At 37.2% G+C, this 23,495-nt stretch overlaps 1 protein-coding gene across 1 annotated transcript; it reads left to right on the forward strand.

Moving 5' to 3' along the window:
• The first annotated feature begins 421 nt into the window (after positions 1-421).
• LOC110683848 lies at positions 422-20,293 on the forward strand. The gene is made up of 5 exons (XM_021860257.1): positions 422-1,335; positions 17,376-17,960; positions 18,040-18,127; positions 18,380-18,929; positions 19,020-20,293. The coding sequence occupies exons 1-5, from the start codon at positions 422-424 to the stop codon at positions 20,291-20,293; spliced, it is 3,411 nt and encodes a 1,136-aa protein (XP_021715949.1).
• The last annotated feature ends 3,202 nt before the right edge of the window (positions 20,294-23,495 follow it).

The raw sequence follows: 23,495 nt of genomic DNA on the forward strand, positions 1-23,495 counted from the left end.
TTCATGTGGACTGTTGGAATACATGGTCCAGGTCAGCACAAGGAAGCAGAGTCAGCAAATACCAGCAGCAACATAATTGGAAGCACAGTCAGCTAGCTCCAGCTCAGCATAAGTTTGTTAGAGTTGTTAAAGTTTGTTAGAGTTTTTGTAACTAACTCTTGTATAAATACAAACGCTTTGCTGTCATTTCATCATTCAATTAATAATAAACTTCTCTTTCTTCTTTTACAAGCTTTTTCTCTCTTTTATCTTCTTACATTTTCTGGAAAATTCTTTCAGAGTGAAGTTCAATTGATGAACTTCAACATGGTATCAGAGCAGATTTTAGCTCGATTCTGATCTAATTTCCGCATTTTCTTCAATTTTCTGAAGCTTAATCGTCTCATATTTTGTTGTTCTTCAGTTCGATCGAAATTCAACAATGGCACCTCGAAATTCTGCGAGTAATTCTGGAAATTCTAATTCCGATCCAAATACAGAGGTTGATCCAACACAGAATCCAAATTATGTGTACTTTCTGAGTAATTCTGATCTAGCTACATCAAAATTGGTGAATATAGTATTTGATGGAACAAGCTTCAATGACTGGAAACGTTCTATGACAATTGCATTAGCAGCAAGAAACAAATCGTGTTTTGTTGATGGAAGTTTGAATCAACCTTCAAACAATTCACCAAATCTCAGAATCTGGAATAGATGTAATAATTTGGTGATTTCCTTGATCTTAAATTCTCTTGAACCTTCAATTGCTCGAAGTGTTCTTTACTTGAAGACAGCTAGATCAATTTGGCTGGATCTGGAAGAAAGGTTTAGTCAATCTTCTGGACCTCAGTTATTTTCGGTGCAACAACAATTAGCAGACATATCTCAAGGAGAATCTGAAGGTATTTCTGAATTTTATACTCGAATTAAGCAATTATGGGATCAGTTGGATGGATTGGATCCTTTACCTGCCTGTGTTTGTACTGGTTGTAACTGCAATCTAACACAGCAGCTGTTTAAGTCTAAGCAAAGTCAGAGGTTAATTCATTTTTTTATGAAGGTGCATGATAAATTTTCTCATACTAAGAGCACTATTTTGATGATGAATCCTCTACCAACTGTTACCAAGGCATATAGTTTGTTGCTTCAAGAGCAAACTCATATGAATCTGTACAACATTAAGAATCAGCAGAATGTAGAATCTGCAGCATTCTATGCTAAGAAGTTCAATGATACCAGAACTCAATTCAGCAACAACAGAACCTATAATTCTGCTGGAGGTGCAGGACAAATGTTTGAAACTAATTCTGCAGGCTCGAGTACAAGAAATTTTGTTTACACCAGAAACAACTTGTACTGTGATCATTGCAAAATGAGAAATCACACAAGAGATAAATGTTTCAAGCTTCATGGCTACTGTAGACACCTAAAAATGTCTCCCCAAAACCAAACCCGATGATGAACAACCTTTCACCGCCACTATTGGTCGGGTTTAGTATTTAATCCCGAGAGTGCTTAGAAATCGTATTTTATTAAATTCATATTTTTGAACAGTCCATGGATTAGTCTTGATGTTTGGTAAAAGCATAGTTTTAATTTCAGCCCAAACTTATTAATTAATTTTTAGCCCAAGCCTTTTTTATTTTATTGTTTTATTATTTATTTTTGGCCCAAACCCTTTATTTATTTTAATTTAATTATTTTCTTATTTTAGCCCGAATAATAAAAAGTCAGAAAAGGCCCGAAATCATCAATCGGCACTTAAAATGCCGAAGGAAATTAGGGTTAAAAATGTATTTAGACGGAAAAACAAGCTGGAATTTCCCGCGCCACAGCAGGTACCTACCATGTCACGGGAATCCTTCCCGTCTGACGGTGGGATTTCCCGTGACATGGGAGGTCTGCCGTGCCACGGGACATTCCGTGTCTTTTCCGCGTAAACCCTTAACGCGTTTTTTATCCCGTTTTCTGAAAATTTCCCGCGTCACACCAAAAATGTACCGTGTCACGGGAAAGTGTACCGTCTGACGGTGGAGCTTCCCGTGTCACGGTACAGTTTGACCGTGTCACGGGATACTTTTTTAGGGGTTTTATCATTTTAGGGTTCCGTGTGCTCCCTCAGCACATTTTCCCTATAAATACCCCCTCATTTCTGATGAACGGGGCACCGAGTAATTCGATTATTTTATTTTCTCTCTTCTATGCTTTAGCCTAAACACTATCCTACCCTTTTCTACTTCAAAATTCCTTCTTCAAGTACTCAAAGGAGTCCATACTTTACTCGTGGTTTTATCCTTAAGCCAAGGCGTGAAAGGTAGAATTGTTTGAGGGTTTGGCCCCAAAATCAACTTTACTTTATTTAATTTAATTTAATCATCGTTTTATTATTTCCTTGAAGTTACTAACTCGTTTATTATTTTGTAGTTGCAAACAAACAGAATCAAAGTAAGGATCATGCTCCTTTTATTTTTATTATTTTTCTAACGATTTTATGTTGTTGGAATTGTGATTAATTTTGTTTTACTATTAATGTTATTCTATTATTGATCACCGTATTGCATGATTAAAGGGAATATGTAATTGAAAATCACGCCTAATAAAATAATTTGGACAATCGGTTTAGGATCCTTATAATCTTATTATTAATTGAAGTGATCACAAATATTTTAGAATTATGTGTGCATTAATGTTCCACCAATTTAGTTAAATAATAGTTTGGAGCGAATTGAATTATTGTTTGTATGCCTTTGAGATCACAGGAATTCTTTTCACTATAAGAATCGAGTAGAGGCCAATACGGGCAAATGTGACTCCATGACTCACTTCGTACCATCATCCCCGATCCTCCTTTCGTGGTTCCGAACCATATGGAGTTAGTAATCTCATGGATTATGAATGGGGTGTAACCTTCACGGGTCAATCGCTGTTGCCTTCTTTGTCCCTTATTCGTGGTTGCCTTTTATGATCCGTGAACGGTTTACAAGTTCCTTAAAAACTTGTTGGCGGCTCCCTACTTTCCTTGTCCCTAATCGTATTATGTCAATTCCTACTTCCTATGAGTGCCAAGCATATTCACCACATGCTTTTTAACGTAGGCGCACTTCGAACGACGCCTACAATTTGGCGACTCCACTGGGGAGGATTCTTAATTATTTATCGATTTGAGTGATCGGTATTTAATTAAGATGAGTGGATGAGACTTGAAAGATTCTTGAAAAAATATTCCTGTGATTAATTTGGCATTTTTGCATCTGCATAGACGTTTTAACGTCGCATTCAGGTCTGTCCCGTAGGAAAAATTGGATAACTTGGTTGCGCGCGAAGGAAAACAGGGCACCAGTCAGATCTTCTGACTGCCGTGCCACGGTAGAATCTGCCGTGTCACGGTATAGTGCACTGTCTGACGGTGCACAGTACCGTGACACGGGAATTTTTGCCGTGTCACGGCAGTCCTAAAATCAGTTCGGTGGCTTATTTTCTTTCCTCACAGTCGACTTCCTTCGATTTTTCTGAAGAAACGTATGTGTTCTACATGCGTCTTAGCCCCTGGGGATTTAAGCTCTATCGACCCAAAAACGCTCATGGTAATAAGGGTTCATCCGAGTTATTAAATCCACCCAAACCATGGAGTCGAGTTCGATTTCATCACGAACTCGCGGAGCCGCCCGTTGGCATACACCCTCAAGGGAGGCTGCCTTGCTAACGCGTCCAAAATCTTAACCATGGTACCCTTTTGACACCCACACTAGTAGAAAAATGGTAATAGGCACCCCCTATATGGCACCGGTTCAGACCAAATCGGTGCCAAAAACCGGTCCAAAAATGGGCGGGATTTTAGAAGAAGAGAAAAGACACCGGTTTGGCCTGAACAGGTGCCTAAAATTAATAAAGGCACTGGTTTGAACCGGTGCCAATTGAACCGGACCCAATTCAAAAAAAAAAATTCGCGGCTTACTTCTCTTCTCCTTCCTCTCTTTCTCTTTCATTCCTTCATTAGAGCTGGGTTTCGAAAACCGGCCTCCTTCAATCCTTCCTCTCCCTCCCTCCACCACAGCCGTCACCTTCACCGGCGGCCACCAGGGGTTTCGAAAACCGGCCGCCTTCAATCCTTCCTCTCTCTGTTTTCCCTTTCTTTCTCTTTCGAAAACCACCTACATAGTTCGAAAAATTCCTTCCACCACCCTGAGGTTGCTCTACCACCTAGCCGCGCCACCCTCCTGAGGCTCCTCCACCACCGAGCCGCGCCACCAGCCTGAGTGTCCTCCTCCATTTGTCGTGAGTGCCAGCTAGCTGCTGCCCTAATTTTCTCCTCCACCACCGAGCCGCGCCACCGGCCTGAGGGTCACCACCGAGTCTCCTCCTAGCTGCTGCCCTAATTGTCTCAAGGTTTCTTTTTAATTTTTTTTTTTACATTATTTTCCAATTATATAATTATATATATATTAATTTGTTTTGCATTTTGAACCATTGTTGGTAAATTAAAATTTAGGTTTGAATATAATTTTTCTCAACTTTAGGTTTGAATATAATTGGGAAATTGTGAAAATATTAGAGATTAGTTACCTTGTTACTCAATTAGTTGGATTTTATTATGTTTTAATGGTTAATTTAATGTGTTTTTGTGGATAATTTTGAAATAATTATAGAATATATATTAACCTTGGTACTTAAATAGGTGAAATTTGGTATTTTACTTTTAATGGTTAATTTGAAGTTGTTTTGATGGATTATTTTGAATAAGTTAGAGATTATTTAACTTTGTTATTAAATTAGTTGAATTTTGGAATGTTTAAACGGTTAACATTAAGTTGTTTTGATGGGTATATTTGAATTAATTTGAGATTAGTAACCTTGCTTGTTACTAAAGTAGATGAATTTTGGAATGGGTGAATGGTTACTTTTAAGTTGTTTTGATGGGTAATTTTGAAAAAATTAGAGATTAGTAACCTTGTTAGTTTAGCAATTGTTAGTTCAATGAATGATGTGTTTTAGCTTATAAATAAATGAGTGAATTGACATGTTAGTTTAGCAATTGTTAGTTCAATGAATGATGTGTTTTTTTTAACAGATTTGTGAATTGAAGCAAGAGTTTAATTAGCTTGAGGACTACATATTGAGCTCAAGTGGGTAGTTGCTATATTGGTATGACTACTAAACTTTACTTAGATATATTTCTTTCTATTCATCCATTTAATAAAAGTTTATTCATGAAATTGCAACTTGTGTATTGTTTAATTGCAAATAAATACAACAACATATAGAATACTTGAATTGCATCATCATATGCCTAGATACCCGTTCAAGGCTTTCTCATTAGGAGAAAGTCTTGAATAGTCCCCGGTTGGGACTGTTCTTGAATGTGTACTCTCACTTAGGTGGTGAATGTATGTTTTATTTTCGATTTGAGGGATATGACATCAATGGGTACACTTTTTGGACCGAGGCTCGTGATTTGAAATCTTCCTCCACCCAAAACAGTGGTGTAACTCTTGTGGCATCGTCAAGGGAGTTTGCAAGTTCTTAGGATAAATCACCTGTCGATGCAGAGTTTTCATACTATGGTCGAATTCAAGAAATATGGGAGCTTGATTATTGTGACTTCACGGTTGCTCTTTTCAAGTGTAAGTGGGTTGATAATATCAGGAGAAACGTCAAACATGAGGACTTTACTCTTGTAGATCTTGGCCACTTGAATGATAGTGCGGAACCATTTATCCTTGCATCTCAAGCTAAGCAAGTGTTCTACGTAACTGACCCAATGGATTCAAAATGGTCTATAGTGCTAGCTGGCAAAAGAAGAATCCTAGGCATTGGAGATGTTGAGGATGAGGAAGAATATGATGCGTTTGATGATTCAACACCTTTCACTGTTCCTAGACCTGGAGTACTAAATGACATAGACAACGAAGCAGGTTATATGCGATCAGACCACAACGAAGGAATTTCAGAATGAGGTAGTTTGATTAAAAGTTAGTAATGGTTTCATTGCAAATATAGTTTAGTTATCATGTATATAGGAGCATAAGTAGGCGAAAATGATATATTTGTAGTTTGAAATTGCCTAAGTGTACTCATTATCATGCATATACAAGGTTATAGGACCATAAGTAGGTGAAACTGGCATAAATAGCTTCTACTTAACCCAACTCCTTTGTTTTGTGTATGAACTAACATTTATTCATTCTAACAACCTATTTTCCATATGTAGATTGAAATTGGCATTTTGTACTCATTATCATGCATATACAAGGTTATAAGACCATAATAAGTAGGTGAAAATGGCTAAAATAGCTTCTACAGCCATGGCAGCCGCCTTTCGAGGCAGCAGCAGCCCAGGCAGGCTGCTGCCAAGGCTGCAGCAGACTGGCAGCCACCTGCCGTGGCTACTACAGCCTTGGCAGCCACTTGTCGGGGCTGCTGTGGCCTCGGCACGGGCTGCCTTTGCTGTTCCGGCAGCGGGGGCGCCTCCCTCGGGTGTCCCGGTGCGGCTGCCGTTGCATTTTTTTAAAAAAAAAAATTTAAGAAATTTTCATCATTTCATCAAAAAGTAGCCATTTTGAGCCGAAATGGCTACTTACTTGCCTATTTTCTTCATTTCTCAACTTATAAACTCCTTGCATCTCAAAATAACTCATAATCACATATTTATAAGTGTTTGTCATTTGAAATTACATAAAAATCGCCAAGTTCTAAGTTTTTGAGTCCAATTCATCAAAAAAAGCTATTTTGACCCGAAATGGCTACTCACTTGGCTATTTTCTTCATTTCTCAACTTATAAACTCCTTGCATCTCAAAAAAACTCATAATCACATATTTTTAAGTGTTTTTCATTTGAAATTACATAAAAATCGTCAAGTTCTAAGTTTTTGGGTACAATTCATCAAAAAAAGCCATTTTGACCCGAAATGGCTACTCACTTGGCTATTTTCTTCATTTCTCAACTTATAAACTCCTTGCATCTCAAAACAACTCATAATCACATATTTATAAGTGTTTGTCATTTGAAATTACATAAAAATCGCCAAGTTCTAAGTTTTTGGGTCCAATTCATCAAAAAAAGCCATTTTGACCCGAAATGGCTACTCACTTGGCTATTTTCTTTATTTCTCTACTTATAAACTCCTTGCATCTCAAAACAACTCATAATCACATATTTATAAGTGTTTGTCGTTTGAAATTACATAAAAATCGCCAAGTTCTAAGTTTTTGGGTCCAATTCGTCAAAAAAAGCCATTTTGACCCGAAATGGCTACTCACTTGCCTATTTTCTTCATTTCTCAACTTATAAACTCATTGCATCTCCAAAAAACTCATAATCACATATTTATAAGTGTTTTTCATTTGAAATTACATAAAAATCGCCAAGTTCTAAGTTTTTGGGTCCAATTCATTAAAAAAAGCAATTTGACCCGAAATGGCTACTCACTTGCCTATTTTCTTCATTTCTCAACTTATAAACTCCTTGCATCTCAAAACAACTAATAATCACATATTTATAAGTTTTTTTCATTTGAAATTACATAAAAATCGCCATGTTCTAAGTTTTTGGGTCCAATTCATCAAAAAAAGCCATTTCGACCCGAAATGGCTACTCACTTGGCTATTATAAGTGATTGTGAGTTGAAACTTATTATTTCTCAAACTATTTCAGATTTCCAATGGAAGAAAAACTTTAAAGACAAAGAGGTGGAGAAGCCTAAAAGAATTGATCAACCTAAGAAGAAGCTTAGTGAACAACAGTCCAAGAGTGAACAAGCGTCGAAGTTGCACTCTTCGAAAGGTTCACCTATGCCACCTACTCCAATTGTTGAAGACATTGTTCTTCAATCGCTCTCTACTGACATGACCTTTCTTCACAACCGTGCTTGTCATTTGGTCGATCCCATGGAAGTTGCACTTCCTAAGGCAATGTTCCGCTATGATGAGGATGCAACTGCATGGATCAGCAAAGAAGATGTGAAGGAATTTCTACGTGGTGCAAAGCTTAACATTTCCCTCATTCAAACATTCATGAGGTACTTCAATGCCCACATAAAGTTCATACTTTTTTCAAGTTATTCAAATTGATGGTGATTATCCTACATCTGATAAATTAATCAATGTTCATGCACGCAGAGCACTACAGGAGCACTTAACTGACACTAATTCTCCTTGTAAAGTTGGGTGGTTATGCCCCGAGCAGTTATCCACTACTAAAATCATAGGCAACCCCCATGACGTGTTGTACTATGTTGAACAGAGTATAAGGGAATCAACGCGTGCGGGAGACAAGTTCATATTCGCTCCATGTTATAGAGAGTATGACTAACCATGTCAAATTCAATCGATTTGGCCTCATTATATGTTGACTCCTAAATATTAATTACCTTGTCTATTGTGAACTTATGTAGGGAGCATTGGAGCCTCATGGTGATTTGTAATTCCACTAACACAATTTATCACCTTGATTCAGCTCGATCATCAGAGAAGTGGCTCGTGAAGTCTATATTGCAAAAGTAAATATATATAGCAACCTATAGTGATGATTATTGCTAATAATAACTAATTTAGTAATCATACGACTAATCAAATTTGATTGTATTTTTTTATACTACAGTGTTATGAAAAAGCTACATTGTCGTGCTCCAAAGGGTCCAACATGGAAGACACCATTGGTAATTTACATGATATTATTGTGATTATCTTGAAAATCTATGGTAGTAAATATTTGCTCATTTCCTTTGCATGTTTCACTGATGTGATTTGTTTGTCATATGCTAGTGCGCACAACAAGAGAATGGACTTGATTGTGCTTTGTATGTGATGAGATTCATGCTTGACATTGTGACTCATTGTACGGACACTCAACAGCTTGATGAGGTAAGTCCTAAAACTTCTTGAAATGCTATATTGATGTGATTTCACGCCTTAGACACTTAATATTACCCAACAATGGCATGTTATGAGAAACAAAAAAGTTATTTCACAAGAAAGGTAGAAAATGGGCTGAATAGAAGTCATATGGGCCATGTTAGGGCCATTTTGTGTTAATATGCTCTTTTGATGTGATTTCTTTCCTTATACACATATAACTAGATAATATTGACATGTTATGAGATAAATAAAGTTCATTTAATAAGAAATGTAGGAAATGGGCAAAGTAAGGTCATATAGGCCATATTCGGGCCATTTTGAGTAAAAAGCGTCGTAAACCTTAATAAAATGCTCTCCTATACAATTTTAGGGCTTAAACACATACAAATACCCAACATTGACATGTTATGAGAAAGAAATAGTTCATTTGATAAGTAATGTAGAAAATGGGCTACATAGAAGTCATATAAGCCCTATTTGGGCCATGTTGAGTAAAATGCGTTGTTAAACTTCTTGAAATGCTATATTGATGTGATTTCTAGCCTTAGACACCTAATATTATCCAACAATGACATGTTATGAGAAACAAAAAGGCTATTTCACAAGAAAGGTAGAAAATGGGTTGAATAGAAGTCATATGGGCCACATTAGGGCCATTTTGTGTTAATATGCTCTTTTAATGTGATTTCTTTCCATATACACCTATAACTAGATAATATTGACATGTTATGAGATAAATAAAGTTCATTTAATAATAAATGTAGGAAATGGGCAAAGTAAGGTCATATAGGCCATATTCGGGCCATTTTGGGTAAAAACCGTCATAAACCTTAATAAAATGCTCTCCTATACAATTTTAGGGCTTACACACATACAAATATCAAATATTGAAATGTTATGAGAAAGAAATAGTTCATTTGATAAGTAATGTAGTAAATGGGCTATATAGAAGTCGTATAGGTAATATTTGATAAAATACATATTTTTTGCCTAATTAATTATTTTTAAAATAATGTTTTTGTATTTCAAGTTTTGCAAGGTCCAAAAGGATGGTCCGTTGACAATCAAGGAGCTTAATGAAATTCGTGACATGTTGGCGTCTTTCATCACCTTCAACATGTAAATGGCATGCATTGTAATTGTAAATTATTTATGTTAACTTTTGAACTATATAACTTATTATTCATTATATATGTGTATTTACTATTATTTGTATATGTAAGCAACTTTTTTTTTTTTATTGCGTTTGGGAATATTTATATCTATATATATATAAAATTGAATTATTGTATCTAATATTATTTTTGTATATAATAATTAATAATATTATTATTAGTTATTATAATAATAAAATTATTAATTATTATATTTAATATAATTGCTGGAATTACAGGGTATTATTATTGCAGGTTTTTTTTTTAAAATATTATTGCACGATTGAAAAAAAACAAATTATATAAAAGCCACCGGTTAGGCAGGAACCGGTGCCTAAACTATCCACCACCCAAAAAAAAAATGGCGGGAGAGCAGTATTAGGCACCGGTTAACCGGTGCCTATTCTACCCTATGGCACCGGTTAACCGGTGCCTATTAAACCCTATGGCACCGGTTTTGAACCGGTGCCAAATAGGGGGTTTTTGGCACCCCTCAAATAGGCAGCGGTTCAAACCGGTGCCTTAGACCGGGTTTGAACCGCTGCCTAATGCGTTTTTTCTACTAGTGCCAAAGCTTGACCAATAGTTGAACATAGATCTTGACTCTAGGTTGCGAACTTTTTTACATCATCGTGCCTAAATGCTATGTGGTTGTTTGGTGTTAACCTTCATGTGTTTGCTCTTTTGTTTAACCCATGACCGAGGGTTTTTATTCTCACATAGTAATTAGTACGGATCTAAAATCGGTTAAAATCTGGAAAAATCACAAAACTGACCTGGAACTGCGCACCGTGTCACGACAGTCTGCACCGTGACACGGTGCCCAGGAAAGTGTCCTGTCAGTCTTTTTTTTTCGATTTTTGTGCGAATGCTGTGTCCAGTTTGGTGTCATGTCTAGCTATACGGTCAAAACACGCGTCTATAACCTCACTTAATCACTCACATGTCGTGTTCACATACTTTTTTGCTTTAAGTCGTGCACCACTTTTTTGACCGTATATTAGGGAAGTCTTGTTTTTATGTCGTTTTTTTTTCGGAGTAAGTCGGATGGTATCCTCCCTTTAAAAATAAACAAGTAGAATTTATAGATTTCTTTTTTTTAAAAAAAAAAAATTCCTGTGCCACGTCAGCATCCACCGTGGCACGGGAATGGTTGCTGCGACACGGGACTGGCCACCATGTCACGGCACAGTTCACCGTGGCACGGTGGACCTGCAAAAAAATAAAAAATAAAAAAAAGGGGGCTACCGCGCCATAGGAAACTCTACCGTGTCACGGCAAATTTCCACCGTGACACAGTGGAATTTCCAAAAAAAAGAAAAAAAAAAAAGAAAGCGTCAGTCAAGTCTTCCGTGTTAATTTGGTCCTCGCGTCAGTCATTTTGGTTATTGTTCACATGTCTAGCCATACGATCATACCACGAGTCTTATAACATCACTTAGTCACTCACGAGTCAAGTATAGTCCACACACTTTCTTTATGTTCCGACTCGAGTCGTGCACCAGGTCGTTTATGATCGTATATTAGGTTCATGCACCCTTTTTTCGTCATAATAAAAAATGAGTGGAGTTTTCTCACCTGTTTTCAAATGTCTATTTTTTTTCCTTCCTTTCCTACCTTGAGCTATGAGTCAAACAATTAAGTGAATTATTTTATTTCATAGTACTTGGTCAAGGAACAGGGATAGATCAATACGGTTCGAGCCATTACCGCAACAATCTCTCAGATCTTATAGGCGTTCAAAGAGAACTTTGCCATCTCCATTACTCATCACCTTTCAATGGCCACTAAAGAAGATATTGAGAACATCAACAAATCCATCGAGGCACTGTCTGCCATGATGCAAACCCTTACCACTAGGGTCACTACCATGGAACAAAACAAGGTCACTGTTTCCACCCTTGACAAACTGAAGGAACAAATGAGTAAGATTTCTGAGGATTTCACTTATGTGGAACAGCCTCCCACTCCTTTGAATGTAAAGGACAGACTCCCTGAAAAGTTCTCCACTGCTGATATTCCAAAGTTCAAGCCTACTGACAATCCAATATTCCATTTGAAGGCATTCTCTGCAACCATGGCTCTTAAGGGATTGGACGTAACACTCTTCCCTACGGTGTTCCCTCTCTCCTTAGAACATGCTTTCCAACAATGGTTTTATTCCTTAGATGTCAAGCATACTGCGACTTGGAAAGATGTCACCGACAGTTTCATGAATCGTTACAAGTGTAACATTCAAACTAAAACTTCTGAACGTGAACTCTCCATTCTCAAACAGAAAGAGAATGAAGGCTTCACCGCTTACCTGAACAGGTGGAGGGAAACAGCTTCACTCTTGGTAGATCCCCCCAAAGAAAGAGAGATGGTTCGCCTCTTTATTCAAAATCTGACTCATAAATATAGGGAACATCTCAAATTTCTTCCACTGAACACTTTCGAAGCTGTATACGACATCGGCATCAATATCGAGGATGAGCTAATAAAGACTACTGGTAGTAACATAATAACACTTGGAAAAACAAGAAGAACGACCATCCTTCTTCTTCGTCTTCTAAGCACAAAAATACTACCAACAATATAAGTCAAGTTGATCTCAATGAAGTGTTAGCTCTTGATACTCCATTGCCCAAGAAGAAAAGAACTTACACTCCTTTAGGAATGACTTATGATGCGGCCTTTGATCGCCTTTACAGTCAAGGCTTGATCACATCTATTGGGCCATTTCCAGAGCCAAAACCTGAAGAAAGGATCGCCAAATGGAATCCCAATGCCTATTGCAAGTACCATCAAGGAAGGGGCCACACTACGGAGCAATGTTGGAATTTGAAGGACGTCATTCAAGACTTGATGGATGCAAACAAACTTCCTGTCCCTCCAGGCGGCAAGAAGTAATGAATACAAGGCACACAGATCCTTCGTGCAAGATTTTATGATTTCTTTCTTTATCATTCTTCTCCATTCCCCCATTCATGTCTAGCATAGGTTTTCCACTTTGAATTTTTTTATATGTTTCATGTGTTTTGTTCACCTTTTCCATTAATAAAATGAGCAATTTTCCTTTACATCTCGATCATAGAATTTTTCATAAAAAAAAAAAAACAGTTACCGAACTAAACCCAAGGTACACCAATGACTTGAGGCACCTTTGCAACCATGTCATTCCCTGTTAACCGTTCAATCACATTCCATTTCTTCATCAACCATTTTGAGCCTCGTCTAACGTTTGGCCTTCATTTCTTCAACCCACATTTACTTAACCCTGGGATTAGAAGATGTGTAATTGTATAACATTCAAAAAGCAAGTAAAAAAAAAAAAAAGCAGCAAAGCAACAATAAAACAATGTCTAAAGGCAAGTGTTCCAATGTCTTTGATATGAACACGTCTCAAATTGCGTCTCTCATCGAGTGCTTGGTACCGTGCCTGAGAAACATGAATGCTAAGTGAGTGATTGACCGCATGATCTGAGATTGTCTACATTGATTCAAAAGAATAAAAAAAAAAGAGAAAAAAAAGAAATTCAAAACAAAAAAAAAAGTTGAAAATAAACTTGCAAAATTCAAAATTTTCAAATTCAAAATTACACATCTTGGGGATTCCCTCAGGTCTTGAGCCTTTTACCCCTTTCTTCCTTAAACCATCAACTTAACCACATTACAACCCTTGAAAGACCTCTTTGAGGTGTACATACACTTGTGCAAAGTTCGGTTAGAGCTACGTTCGGCCTGATTCCTAACGGATACGTAGGAAACCTCACATCGAGGTGCGGCCACATTCATATTCATATCCATGCATGATCGAGTCAAAGAATATCCAATTCTTATCCCTACCCATTTAGAGCTAGACTTGGGGGCTTGAACCCAAATCACATTAGCTTACCCAGCCTAAAGAGTCATCATCTTTAACTCTTCTCACATCTCTTTCCATCGCTATAACCTTTGCAGCCAGCCTTAGTATCACATTCACACACTTCACTCACACATCCATATCCGTATCAATCATCCTTCCCTTTAAGAGCCCTTTATCATGAAATCTTGTTTTAACACTGTGTATGCTTCATCATATTTAAAGACAACATTCAGTAGAAGAAACATTGTATACTTGCTTAGCTTCCTGAGCAATGTTCATTGTTTCGCATAATGTGCTAAGAAAAATTTATATATCAATGATTTTTAATCATACAAAGCATATCATGCTTAGCTCCTTGACCTAAGCAACGTTCATTATGCAATAATCACTATACGTGCTTAGCTTCCAGACCTAAGTGACGTTCAAAATCGCTTCTTTACACCATATATGATGCTTAGCTCCATGACTTAAGTTCATTCATCTATTGTGTCACATGATGTAATTGTCCTTAGCCTCCTGGCCTAAGAACATGCATCATGCATACATTTTTTTAAGGACAAACAATTCAATCCATACGATTCATTTCGTCTTGCTCAAGGAGGAAGTTCAAAACTTCTCTCCCTTTTCATTGTTTTATTTTGGGGAAGTTCAAAAAACTTTTTCCAAGTTTTCATCGAGAAGTTCGAAAATAAAAGTTCAGTTTTCACATCTTTCTTTTTCGGGACAAAGTCGGTACCCTCCACTCATGACAAAAATTGACGGAAAATTTTTGCTTTTGCATCTTCGTTTGCTTGTGTCTGCACACACACATATACACACACACACACTCACAAGTCATACACATGTCATGTCACATCAAGTCAAACTTGGTCAAGTTAGTGGTCAAGTCAATCACAGTATATATGAGTCCATTGCCAAATTTATTTTTGCAGGTCTTATCTACAACCCACGTCCGGGGATAAACGGACCATCTACAGCCCACGTCCGGGGACAAGCGGACCATCTACAACCCACGTCCGGGGACAAGCGGACCACCATCATTTCATGACGCAAGGTTCTCAATACACAGAGACTTGCAATCTCATCATCTTTCGACTTTCCTCAAGCATGGAAAGTAGTATCCGGTGGATTTTTCTTCAAGTATAGAAAACCGCCAAATCGGCTTTCCTCAAGCATGGAAGGCATTATCGGTGGAATTCTTCAAGCATAGAATGACACCATATTCATCAGTCGGCTTTCCTCAGGCTTGGAAAGCGTTATCGGTGGATTTTTCTTCAAGTATAGAAAACCGCCAAGTCGACTTTCCTCAGGCTTGGAAAGCGTTATCGGTGGATTTTTTTTCAAGTATAGAAAACCGCCAAGTCGGCTTTCCTCAAGCTTGGAAAGTGTTATCAGTGGATTTTTCTTCAAGTATAGAAAACCGCCAAGTCGGCTTTCCTCAAGCATGGAAAGCATCATCGGTGGATTTCTTCAAGCGTAGAATGACACCAAATTCATACGTCGACTTTCCTCAAGCATGGAAAGTATTATCCGGTAGGTTTCTTCAGGCTTAAAAAACTACCAAACTCCTCAGTCGGCTTTCCTCAGGCATGGAAAGCGTTTAAACAGACGTCATCCGGTGGATTCCTTCAAGCATAGGAAGCTACCAAGCTCATTTGCCACCAATACACTGGTGTTAGATAAGCATTCTATCCCTTTACTCTTTTATCTGTAGAACTAACATTTTTCTGCAGGTATCGGCGTATACAGAATGATTTAGGATCGCAGAACGTCTTTAATCATTCTCCGTCCCTATCGGCTACTTTGACTATCGTTTTCGAAACTGACGTTTCTACAAACTTAGTCAAAGTGGGGGCTTCTGTAGACACCTAAAAATGTCTCCCCAAAACCAAACCTGATGATGAACAACCTTTCACCGCCACTATTGGTCGGGTTTAGTATTTAATCCCGAGAGTGCTTAAAAAATCGTATTTTATTAAATTCATATTTTTGAACAGTCCATGGATTAGTCTTGATGTTTGGTAAAAGCATAGTTTTAATTTCAGCCCAAACTTATTAATTAATTTTTAGCCCAAGCCTTTTTTATTTTATTGTTTTATTATTTATTTTTGGCCCAAACCCTTTATTTATTTTAATTTAATTATTTTCTTATTTTAGCCCGAATAATAAAAAGTCAGAAAAGGCCCAAAATGATCAATCGGGACTTAAAATGCCGAAGGAAATTAGGGTTAAAAATGTATTTAGACGGAAAAATAGGCTGGAATTTCCCGCGCCACGGCAGGTACCTACCATGTCACGGGAATCCTTCCCGTCTGACGGTGGGATTTCCCGTGACACGGGAGGTCTGCCGTGACACGGGACATTCCGTGTCTTTTCCGCGTAAACCCTTAACGCGTTTTTTATCCCGTTTTCTGAAAATTTCCCGCATCACACCAAAAATGTACCGTGTCACGGGAAAGTGTACCGTCTGACGGTGGAGCTTCCCGTGTCACAGTACAGTTTGACCATGTCACGGGATACCTTTTTAGGGTTTTTATCATTTTAGGGTTCCTTGTGCTCCCTTAGCACATTTTCCCTATAAATACCCCCTCATTTCTGATGAACGGGGCACCGAGTAATTCGATTATTTTATTTTCTCTCTTCTATGCTTTAGCCTAAACACTAGCCTACCCTTTTCTACTTCAAAATTCCTTCTTCAAGTACTCAAAGGAGTCCATACTTTACTCGTGGTTCTATCCTTAAGCCAAGGCGTGAAAGGTAGAATTGTTTGAGGGTTTGGCCCCAAAATCAACTTTACTTTATTTAATTTAATTTAATCATCGTTTTATTATTTCCTTGAAGTTACTAACTCGTTTATTATTTTGTAGTTGCAAACAAACAGAATCAAAGTAAGGATCATGCTCCTTTTATTTTTATTATTTTTCTAACGATGTTATGTTGTTGGAATTGTGATTAATTTTGTTTTAATATTAATGTTATTCTATTATTGATCACCGTATTGCATGTTTAAAGGGAATATGTAATTGAAAATCACGCCTAATAAGATAATTTGGACAATCGGTTTAGGATCCTTTTTATCTTATTATTAATTGAAGTGATCACAAATATTTTAGAATTATGTGTGCACTAATGTTCCACCAATTTAGTTAAATAATAGTTTGGAGCGAATTGAATTATTGTTTGTATGCCTTTGAGATCACAGGAATGCTTTTCACTATAAGAATCGAGTAGAGGCCAATACGGGCAAATGTGACTCCATGACTCACTTCGTACCATCATCCCCGATCCTCCTTTCGTGGTTCCGAACCATATGGAGTTAGTAATCTCATGGATTATGAATGGGGTGTAACCTTCACGGGTCAATCGTTGTTGCCTTCGCTGTCCCTTATTCGTGGTTGCCTTTTATGATCCGTGAACGGTTTACAAGTTCCTTAAAAACTTGTTGGCAGCTCCCTACTTTCCTTGTCCCTAATCGTATTATGTCAATTCCTACTTCCTATGAGTGCCAAGCATATTCACCACATGCTTTTTAACGTAGGCGCACTTCGAGCGACGCCTACATCTACCCTTCTGATTTCAAAAATAGAGCTAAGAAGGTAGCAGCATCAGTTCAGCTGGATGACTCTACTATATTAGAATCAGCAGACTTGGTGAATTTTTCAGTTACTCAAGAACAGCACAAGCATATTCTGCATTATCTTGAAAAACAACAGAATGCTGAGCAAGGTGAACTCTTTGGAGGTTCAAGTTCCCTTGGCTTAGTAGTGACTTCTCATTTGACAGGTAATTTATGTCTTGCTTCTTCTATGCATCTTACATGGATTCTTGATAGTGGAGCTTCTGATCACATGTGTGCTGATATTTCAATGTTTAAAACATACTCAAAATTACTTGATGAAAGACTTATAACAATACCAGATGGAAAGAAACTGAAAGTTGAGCATATAGGAACGGTTTTGCTTAAATCAGACATTACTCTTAATAATGTCCTACATGTTCCTGGTTTTCAATTTAACTTGGTGTCAATATCAAAGTTATGCAAAGATGTTTCAGGATCAGTATCATTTACTAATGATACATGTTTGCTTCAGGGCCCTTCTATGATCAGGCCTGATCTTGCTTGGTAAATTGGACAGAGGATTGTACAGTCTTAATGAAGAATGCTTTAGTGCAAATAATGTTGTTGACCTTGAAAATCACAGTTCAATAGCTGTTGAAGAAGCCAAATTATGGCATCTTCGTTTAGGACACATGTCTTTTGATAAAATAAAGTCTATTAAGGGCACTGATGTTCATAGTTGTTTAGCTGAAAACTTGTGTCAAATTTGTCCTTTAGCTAAATAGTCTAGGTCTTCTTTTCCCAATAGCTCAATAAAGTCTTGTAAACCCTTTGATCTCATTCATATAGATGTGTGGGGTCCATACACTCATGTTACACATACTGGTTGTAATCAGTTTCTTACAATTGTGAATGATTATTCCATAATGACTTGGGTTCATCTTATGAAAAATAAAAGTGATTCAGTTTCTTTGATGTCTTAGTCTCTTAGTTATGTTCACACTCAATTATCTTGTCCTGATACACCCCAACAAAATGGGGTAGTTGAAAGGAAACACAAGCACCTCTTGGAGACTGGTAGAGCTTTGTTTTTTCAGTCCAAAGTACCAGCTAGATTTTGGGGAGATTGTATCATGGCAGCAACTTATATAATCAACAGAATGCCACTCAAATCTGTTGGTTTTGTAACACCTTATGAAAGATTATATGGTTCTGCTCCTGACTTGTCTCATCTAAAGATTTTTGGCTGTCTTTGTTATATTTCAACTTCAAAAACTCATAGAAACAAACTAGATCCTAGAGCAACACCATGTGTATTTCTAGGATACCCTCCAAACCAAAAGGCTTACAAAGTCCTTAATCTTGCCACAAACAAAATATCAATTTCCAGGGATGTTATTTTCTATGAAAAATATTTTCCTTTTCATTTTTCTCCCTCCCCTCACAAAACCTATGCCAACAAAATTTTCTTACCTGTTAACAACTCAATTTCACAATCTTATTCTGATATTCCTGAAATTTTCTCTGATTTCAGTAATAATTCAGATTTTACTCCTATTTCTGTCTCACCTAATCCAGTTCCTCAAATCAATATTTCTTCCCCTATCTTACCTTAACCTTCAGATATTACACCTAATTCTGATCCAGTTAGACAATCTTCCAGAATATCTAAACCACCTACTCATTTTCATTGTTATGCTGTTACTGATCATTGGTGTAACTTGGTCTCTTTTGATTCTCTTCCTAAGAAACAACAGCTAGACATATGTGTTCATCAATCTCTTGTTGAACCAACAAGCTATAGTGAGGCAGCTCAGAATTCTTCCTGGGTAGATGTTATGGATAAAGAGATTTCTGCTCTTAACAAGAACAATACATGGGACATTGTTATGTTACCCAAGGGAAAGAAAGCCATAGGCTGCAAATGGGTCTACAAAATCAAGAAGAATGCTGATGGAAGTATTGAAAGGTACAAGGATAGACTTTTTGCCAAAGGTTTTACTCAAAAATATGGGGTTGATTATGAAGAAACCTTTTCTCCTGTTGTAAAAATGTCAACTATCAGGTCTTTGATTTCCCTTGCTGCTCAGAATGGTTGGAATTTGTTTCAATTAGACATAAATAATGCCTTTCTTCATGAAACTCTTCATGAAGAAGTCTATATGAAGATTCCAGAAGGTGTCTCTGCTCCTGCAGGGAATGTTTGCAGACTTAAGAAGTCATTATATGGCCTAAAACAGGCTTCCAGGAAATGGTTTGCCAGATTGGTTGAAGAATTAAAGTTTCAAGGTTTTAATCAGTCAAAAAATGACTATTCTCTATTTTTGAGAAAAGATGGTGTTGATACAACTGTTATTGCAGTTTATGTTGATGATATCATCATTACTGGTTCAAATGATGGTTTAACTTCTGATCTAAAAGCTCACTTACATCATACTTTCAGCATAAAGGATTTGGGACAACTGAGTTATTTTCTTGGCATTGAAGTTAGTAAGTGTCAAGATGGCTATGTTCTGTCTCAAAGAAAGTTTACTAAAGAGCTTCTGCAAGAATGTGAGTTGGATATTTCAAAGACTGCTAACACTCCTTTTCCATCTCACATGAAGTTATTTTCTGATCAAGGAGCTCTATATGATAATGCTGCCCTATATAGGTGTTATGTTGGGAAATTAAATTTTCTAACTAACACAAGGCCTGATCTTGCTTTTGCTGTCCAAACTCTAAGCCAATTCATGCATTCTCCCAGGGTTCCACATGTTCTTGCTTTGCAACACACATTAAGATATGTTGCTTCTACTATTGGTCAGGGAATTCTTCTAAGAGCTACTGATCAACTCACTCTACAGGCCTTTCTGACTCTGATTGGGCAGCCTGTCCTAGTTCAAGGAGGTCTGTAACTGGATATGTAATGCTCCTTGGTAACTCTCCTATTTCTTGGAAATCCAAGAAACAAAGCACCACTTCAAAGAGCTCAGCTGAAGCTGAATACAGGGAAATGGCTCATGCTGCAAGTGAAGTTGCCTGGCTTGTTAGGATTCTTGATGAATTCGGTTTAGGTAACTTGAAGCCTGTTAGGCTGTTCTGTGACAGTCAATCAGCTATTCATATAGCCAAGAATCCGGTTTTCCATGAGAGAACTAAGCATATTGAAGTGGATTGTCATTTTACAAGGGACAAAGTTCTTGAAGGCTTAATTGAGCTTACTTACATTCCTACTGGTATGCAGCTTGCTGATGTTTTTACCAAGCAGATTTCCATTTCTCAGCATGAGGTTTTTCTAACCAAACTTGGCATGGTTAAGTCACCACTGCCAAGTTTGAGGGGGGGGGTGTTGAAATACATGGTCCAGGTCAGCACAAGGAAGCAGAGTCAGCAAATACCAGCAGCAGCATAATTGGAAGCACACTCAGCTAGCTCCAGCTCAGCATAAGTTTGTTAGAGTTGTTAGAGTTTGTTAGAGTTTCTGTAACTAACTCTTGTATAAATACAAACGCTTTGCTGTAATTTCATCATTCAATTAATAATAAACTTCTCTTTCTTCTATTACAAGCTTTTTCTCTCTTTTATCTTCTTACATTTTCTGGAAAATTCTTTCAGAATGAAGTTCAATTGATGAACTTCAACATGGACAATGCTCCATTCCTCTCCTCCCATGTCACATCCAAGTTTTAAAACTTGGGGCTAATTAAACGGGCTATTATATTTCGCATTATAAACTCCAAAATGTCTCCATCATGCTTAGGTCAATAAATGGAAGAGGGATGTAGTGGTGGCAAGTTAATCCTTAATCTCAAAATTGTTGCTAATCAAGATGTACTCCTTATGAACTTAGCTTGCATTTTTTGTTGTTATTCCAACTTCATGTAATTACGCTAATATTCTTCCATCATTTCCGGCAATTAACACTAAAAAATAAATAGAACTATAAAAAAGACTTGGATAAAATCTCTTTTGGTCAACATGAAGTATATTTTAACCCTTACATTCATCACTATGAAAGCAATTCGCTACCTAATTCTACATATATCATTAATGCACCCCGTATGACGAGAATTAATTAGACAATATTAATTTGCATAATTGCATAAAGACTTGGAAAACCAATCAAGTCAATTTAATTATTAAATAATTCTTAATACATAATTATATACTACGTACTTTGTAAATTTATAACACATATTTATGTAATTAAACAAATAAAGACATGGCAATCTCAATATAAAACCAAATAAGATACGTGTGCCTTAGATAAAATATAAATCTCTAAGAGTTTCAATGGAGTCAAGTGGAGGTATAAAGCAGCAACACATCAATGGCGAAGGAGGGTGGCTCAGCTCCATTTTAATCCTTGGTTTACTTCTTTCTCTCTCTTTTTTTTTTTCATTTTACGTCCATGTTTATAGCATCCTTAGCTTATTATTTACTGAGTAATGATGCTAGTATATGTTTTTTTTTGGTGGTGTTTTACTCGATTCACCCTTTGAGCTAATCCGGATTCGGGGATCAGTTCTGGATGATTAGGTTTTCTTTATTGAATTGGTTTCATAAGTTTAGTTATACATAGCTTAGTGACATATTGTTATATTCATGTCATTGTATACGTTCATAATGCACCTCAACATTTTGTAACTTTTTCTTATTGGTAATTGATGACATTAAACATTGTTAGGAAAAAATAAGTTATCTACATTCCTTATAATTTTGTAATTAGAATTTAGAATATGTCATATATTAACGCGTTTTATCTAGGCTCGATAGGTTATTACTTAATTTGAGCTCGAGCTAAGCTTAACCAAGCTTTGATGATGGCTGGTTGAAGCTTGGCTTGATTAAGTATCATTTTGATGTGTAAGTTTGCTCGCGAGTAGCTTAAAAATTCAAACTCGAGAATGAATCGAGCCAGATCAAATTAAACTAGATTTTTATAAGTATGATAAAACATGTAAGATGTTAAACTACTAAGCAATAAAACAGAAATTACTTATCTCTTGATGCCTGAACCAAAGTGACAATAGCCTTGTCGTGGAGAACCACTGACCTAAAAGACGATTCCCCGCTACCTCCCGGTGCAGTAGACTAAAAGCGGTCGTCCTCCAGGATAAGCACGGCGCCGGAGTTTATGTGCACTCACAAACCCGACTGGAACTCAGAATACTTGCCCAGAAAACAGAACAGAAGAAACTCGAGTTTAGATAATTTGAGAGAAGAGAGATAACTGATTGTGTTGTGTGTTTTTGACTGGAAAAAGCAACGAGTATATATAGGCAGTAGAAGGGAGACATGAAACGTAAAACGAGGGACAATCTGGCTAAGAACACGACCAGATTCATTCAACCAGTCAACAACGGAAGCAAGAAACAAGGAATTAATCAGTCAGCTATAATCAAGGGATTAATGACTGACTTAATTCCGTAATCCCAACAGTCAGAAAAGAATATTCCAGACAGACAAAAAAGAATATTCTGTTTAACAAAGAAAAGGAAATAAAATTTCTCCAAAAAGATAACAAGGACCCACGCCCGCACATCGCATTCCCCAAGACCCAAGTCCCGAGGCCCGAGCCCGACCTGACCAGGCTCGGCGCGCGCACGCGCGCGCGTGTGTGTGTGAAGTAACACTTAACTCCCACTCACTGAACTAAGTAGTGTTAAGACACTACAATATAAAAATAAGGAAAAACCTTTCCCCTTAACCAATGTGGGATTTTCCCCTTTCATTTGTTTTTCTCTCTCTCTTGTTTTTCCCCCAACTCTCTTATTTTATATCAAGAACTTCCAACAATCCCCCACAGGTTCGAAGATATGAAAAAGAAAGGAAGGAAAAGATGAATTATGGGCAAAACAAAATAATTGCATAAGTGTCAATGTCTCGCGACTTGAATTAACACATAGTGAACATCAAGCTATGATCCCTCACCTACCAATTGACTTTCGTCTTGAACTCAATAAGGAGTTAGGGACCCGTCACTTTGAGCCACACAATTGAACATGTATAATATTCTGAAATTCCGCGAATAAAGATGACGCATTATACTGGCCATACGTCCAGCCTGGATGCTCATAGGTACTCTAGAGTATACGCCCACAAAATACTCATAGG

This window comes from Chenopodium quinoa, unplaced genomic scaffold (genome assembly GCF_001683475.1).
Source record: "Chenopodium quinoa cultivar QQ74 unplaced genomic scaffold, ASM168347v1, whole genome shotgun sequence".
NCBI classification, from domain to species: domain Eukaryota; kingdom Viridiplantae; phylum Streptophyta; class Magnoliopsida; order Caryophyllales; family Amaranthaceae; genus Chenopodium; species Chenopodium quinoa.

Coding starts and splice junctions, on each gene's coding strand:
- LOC110683848 (XM_021860257.1), top strand. CDS start 422: ATGGCACCTCGAAATTCTGCGAGTAATTCTGGAAATTCTAATTCCGAT. Junction 1,336..17,375: donor GTTTACACCAGAAACAACTT/GTACTGTGATCA, acceptor TTTTTAACGTAG/GCGCACTTCGAGCGACGCCT. Junction 17,961..18,039: donor ATCAGGCCTGATCTTGCTTG/GTAAATTGGACA, acceptor TGAAAATCACAG/TTCAATAGCTGTTGAAGAAG.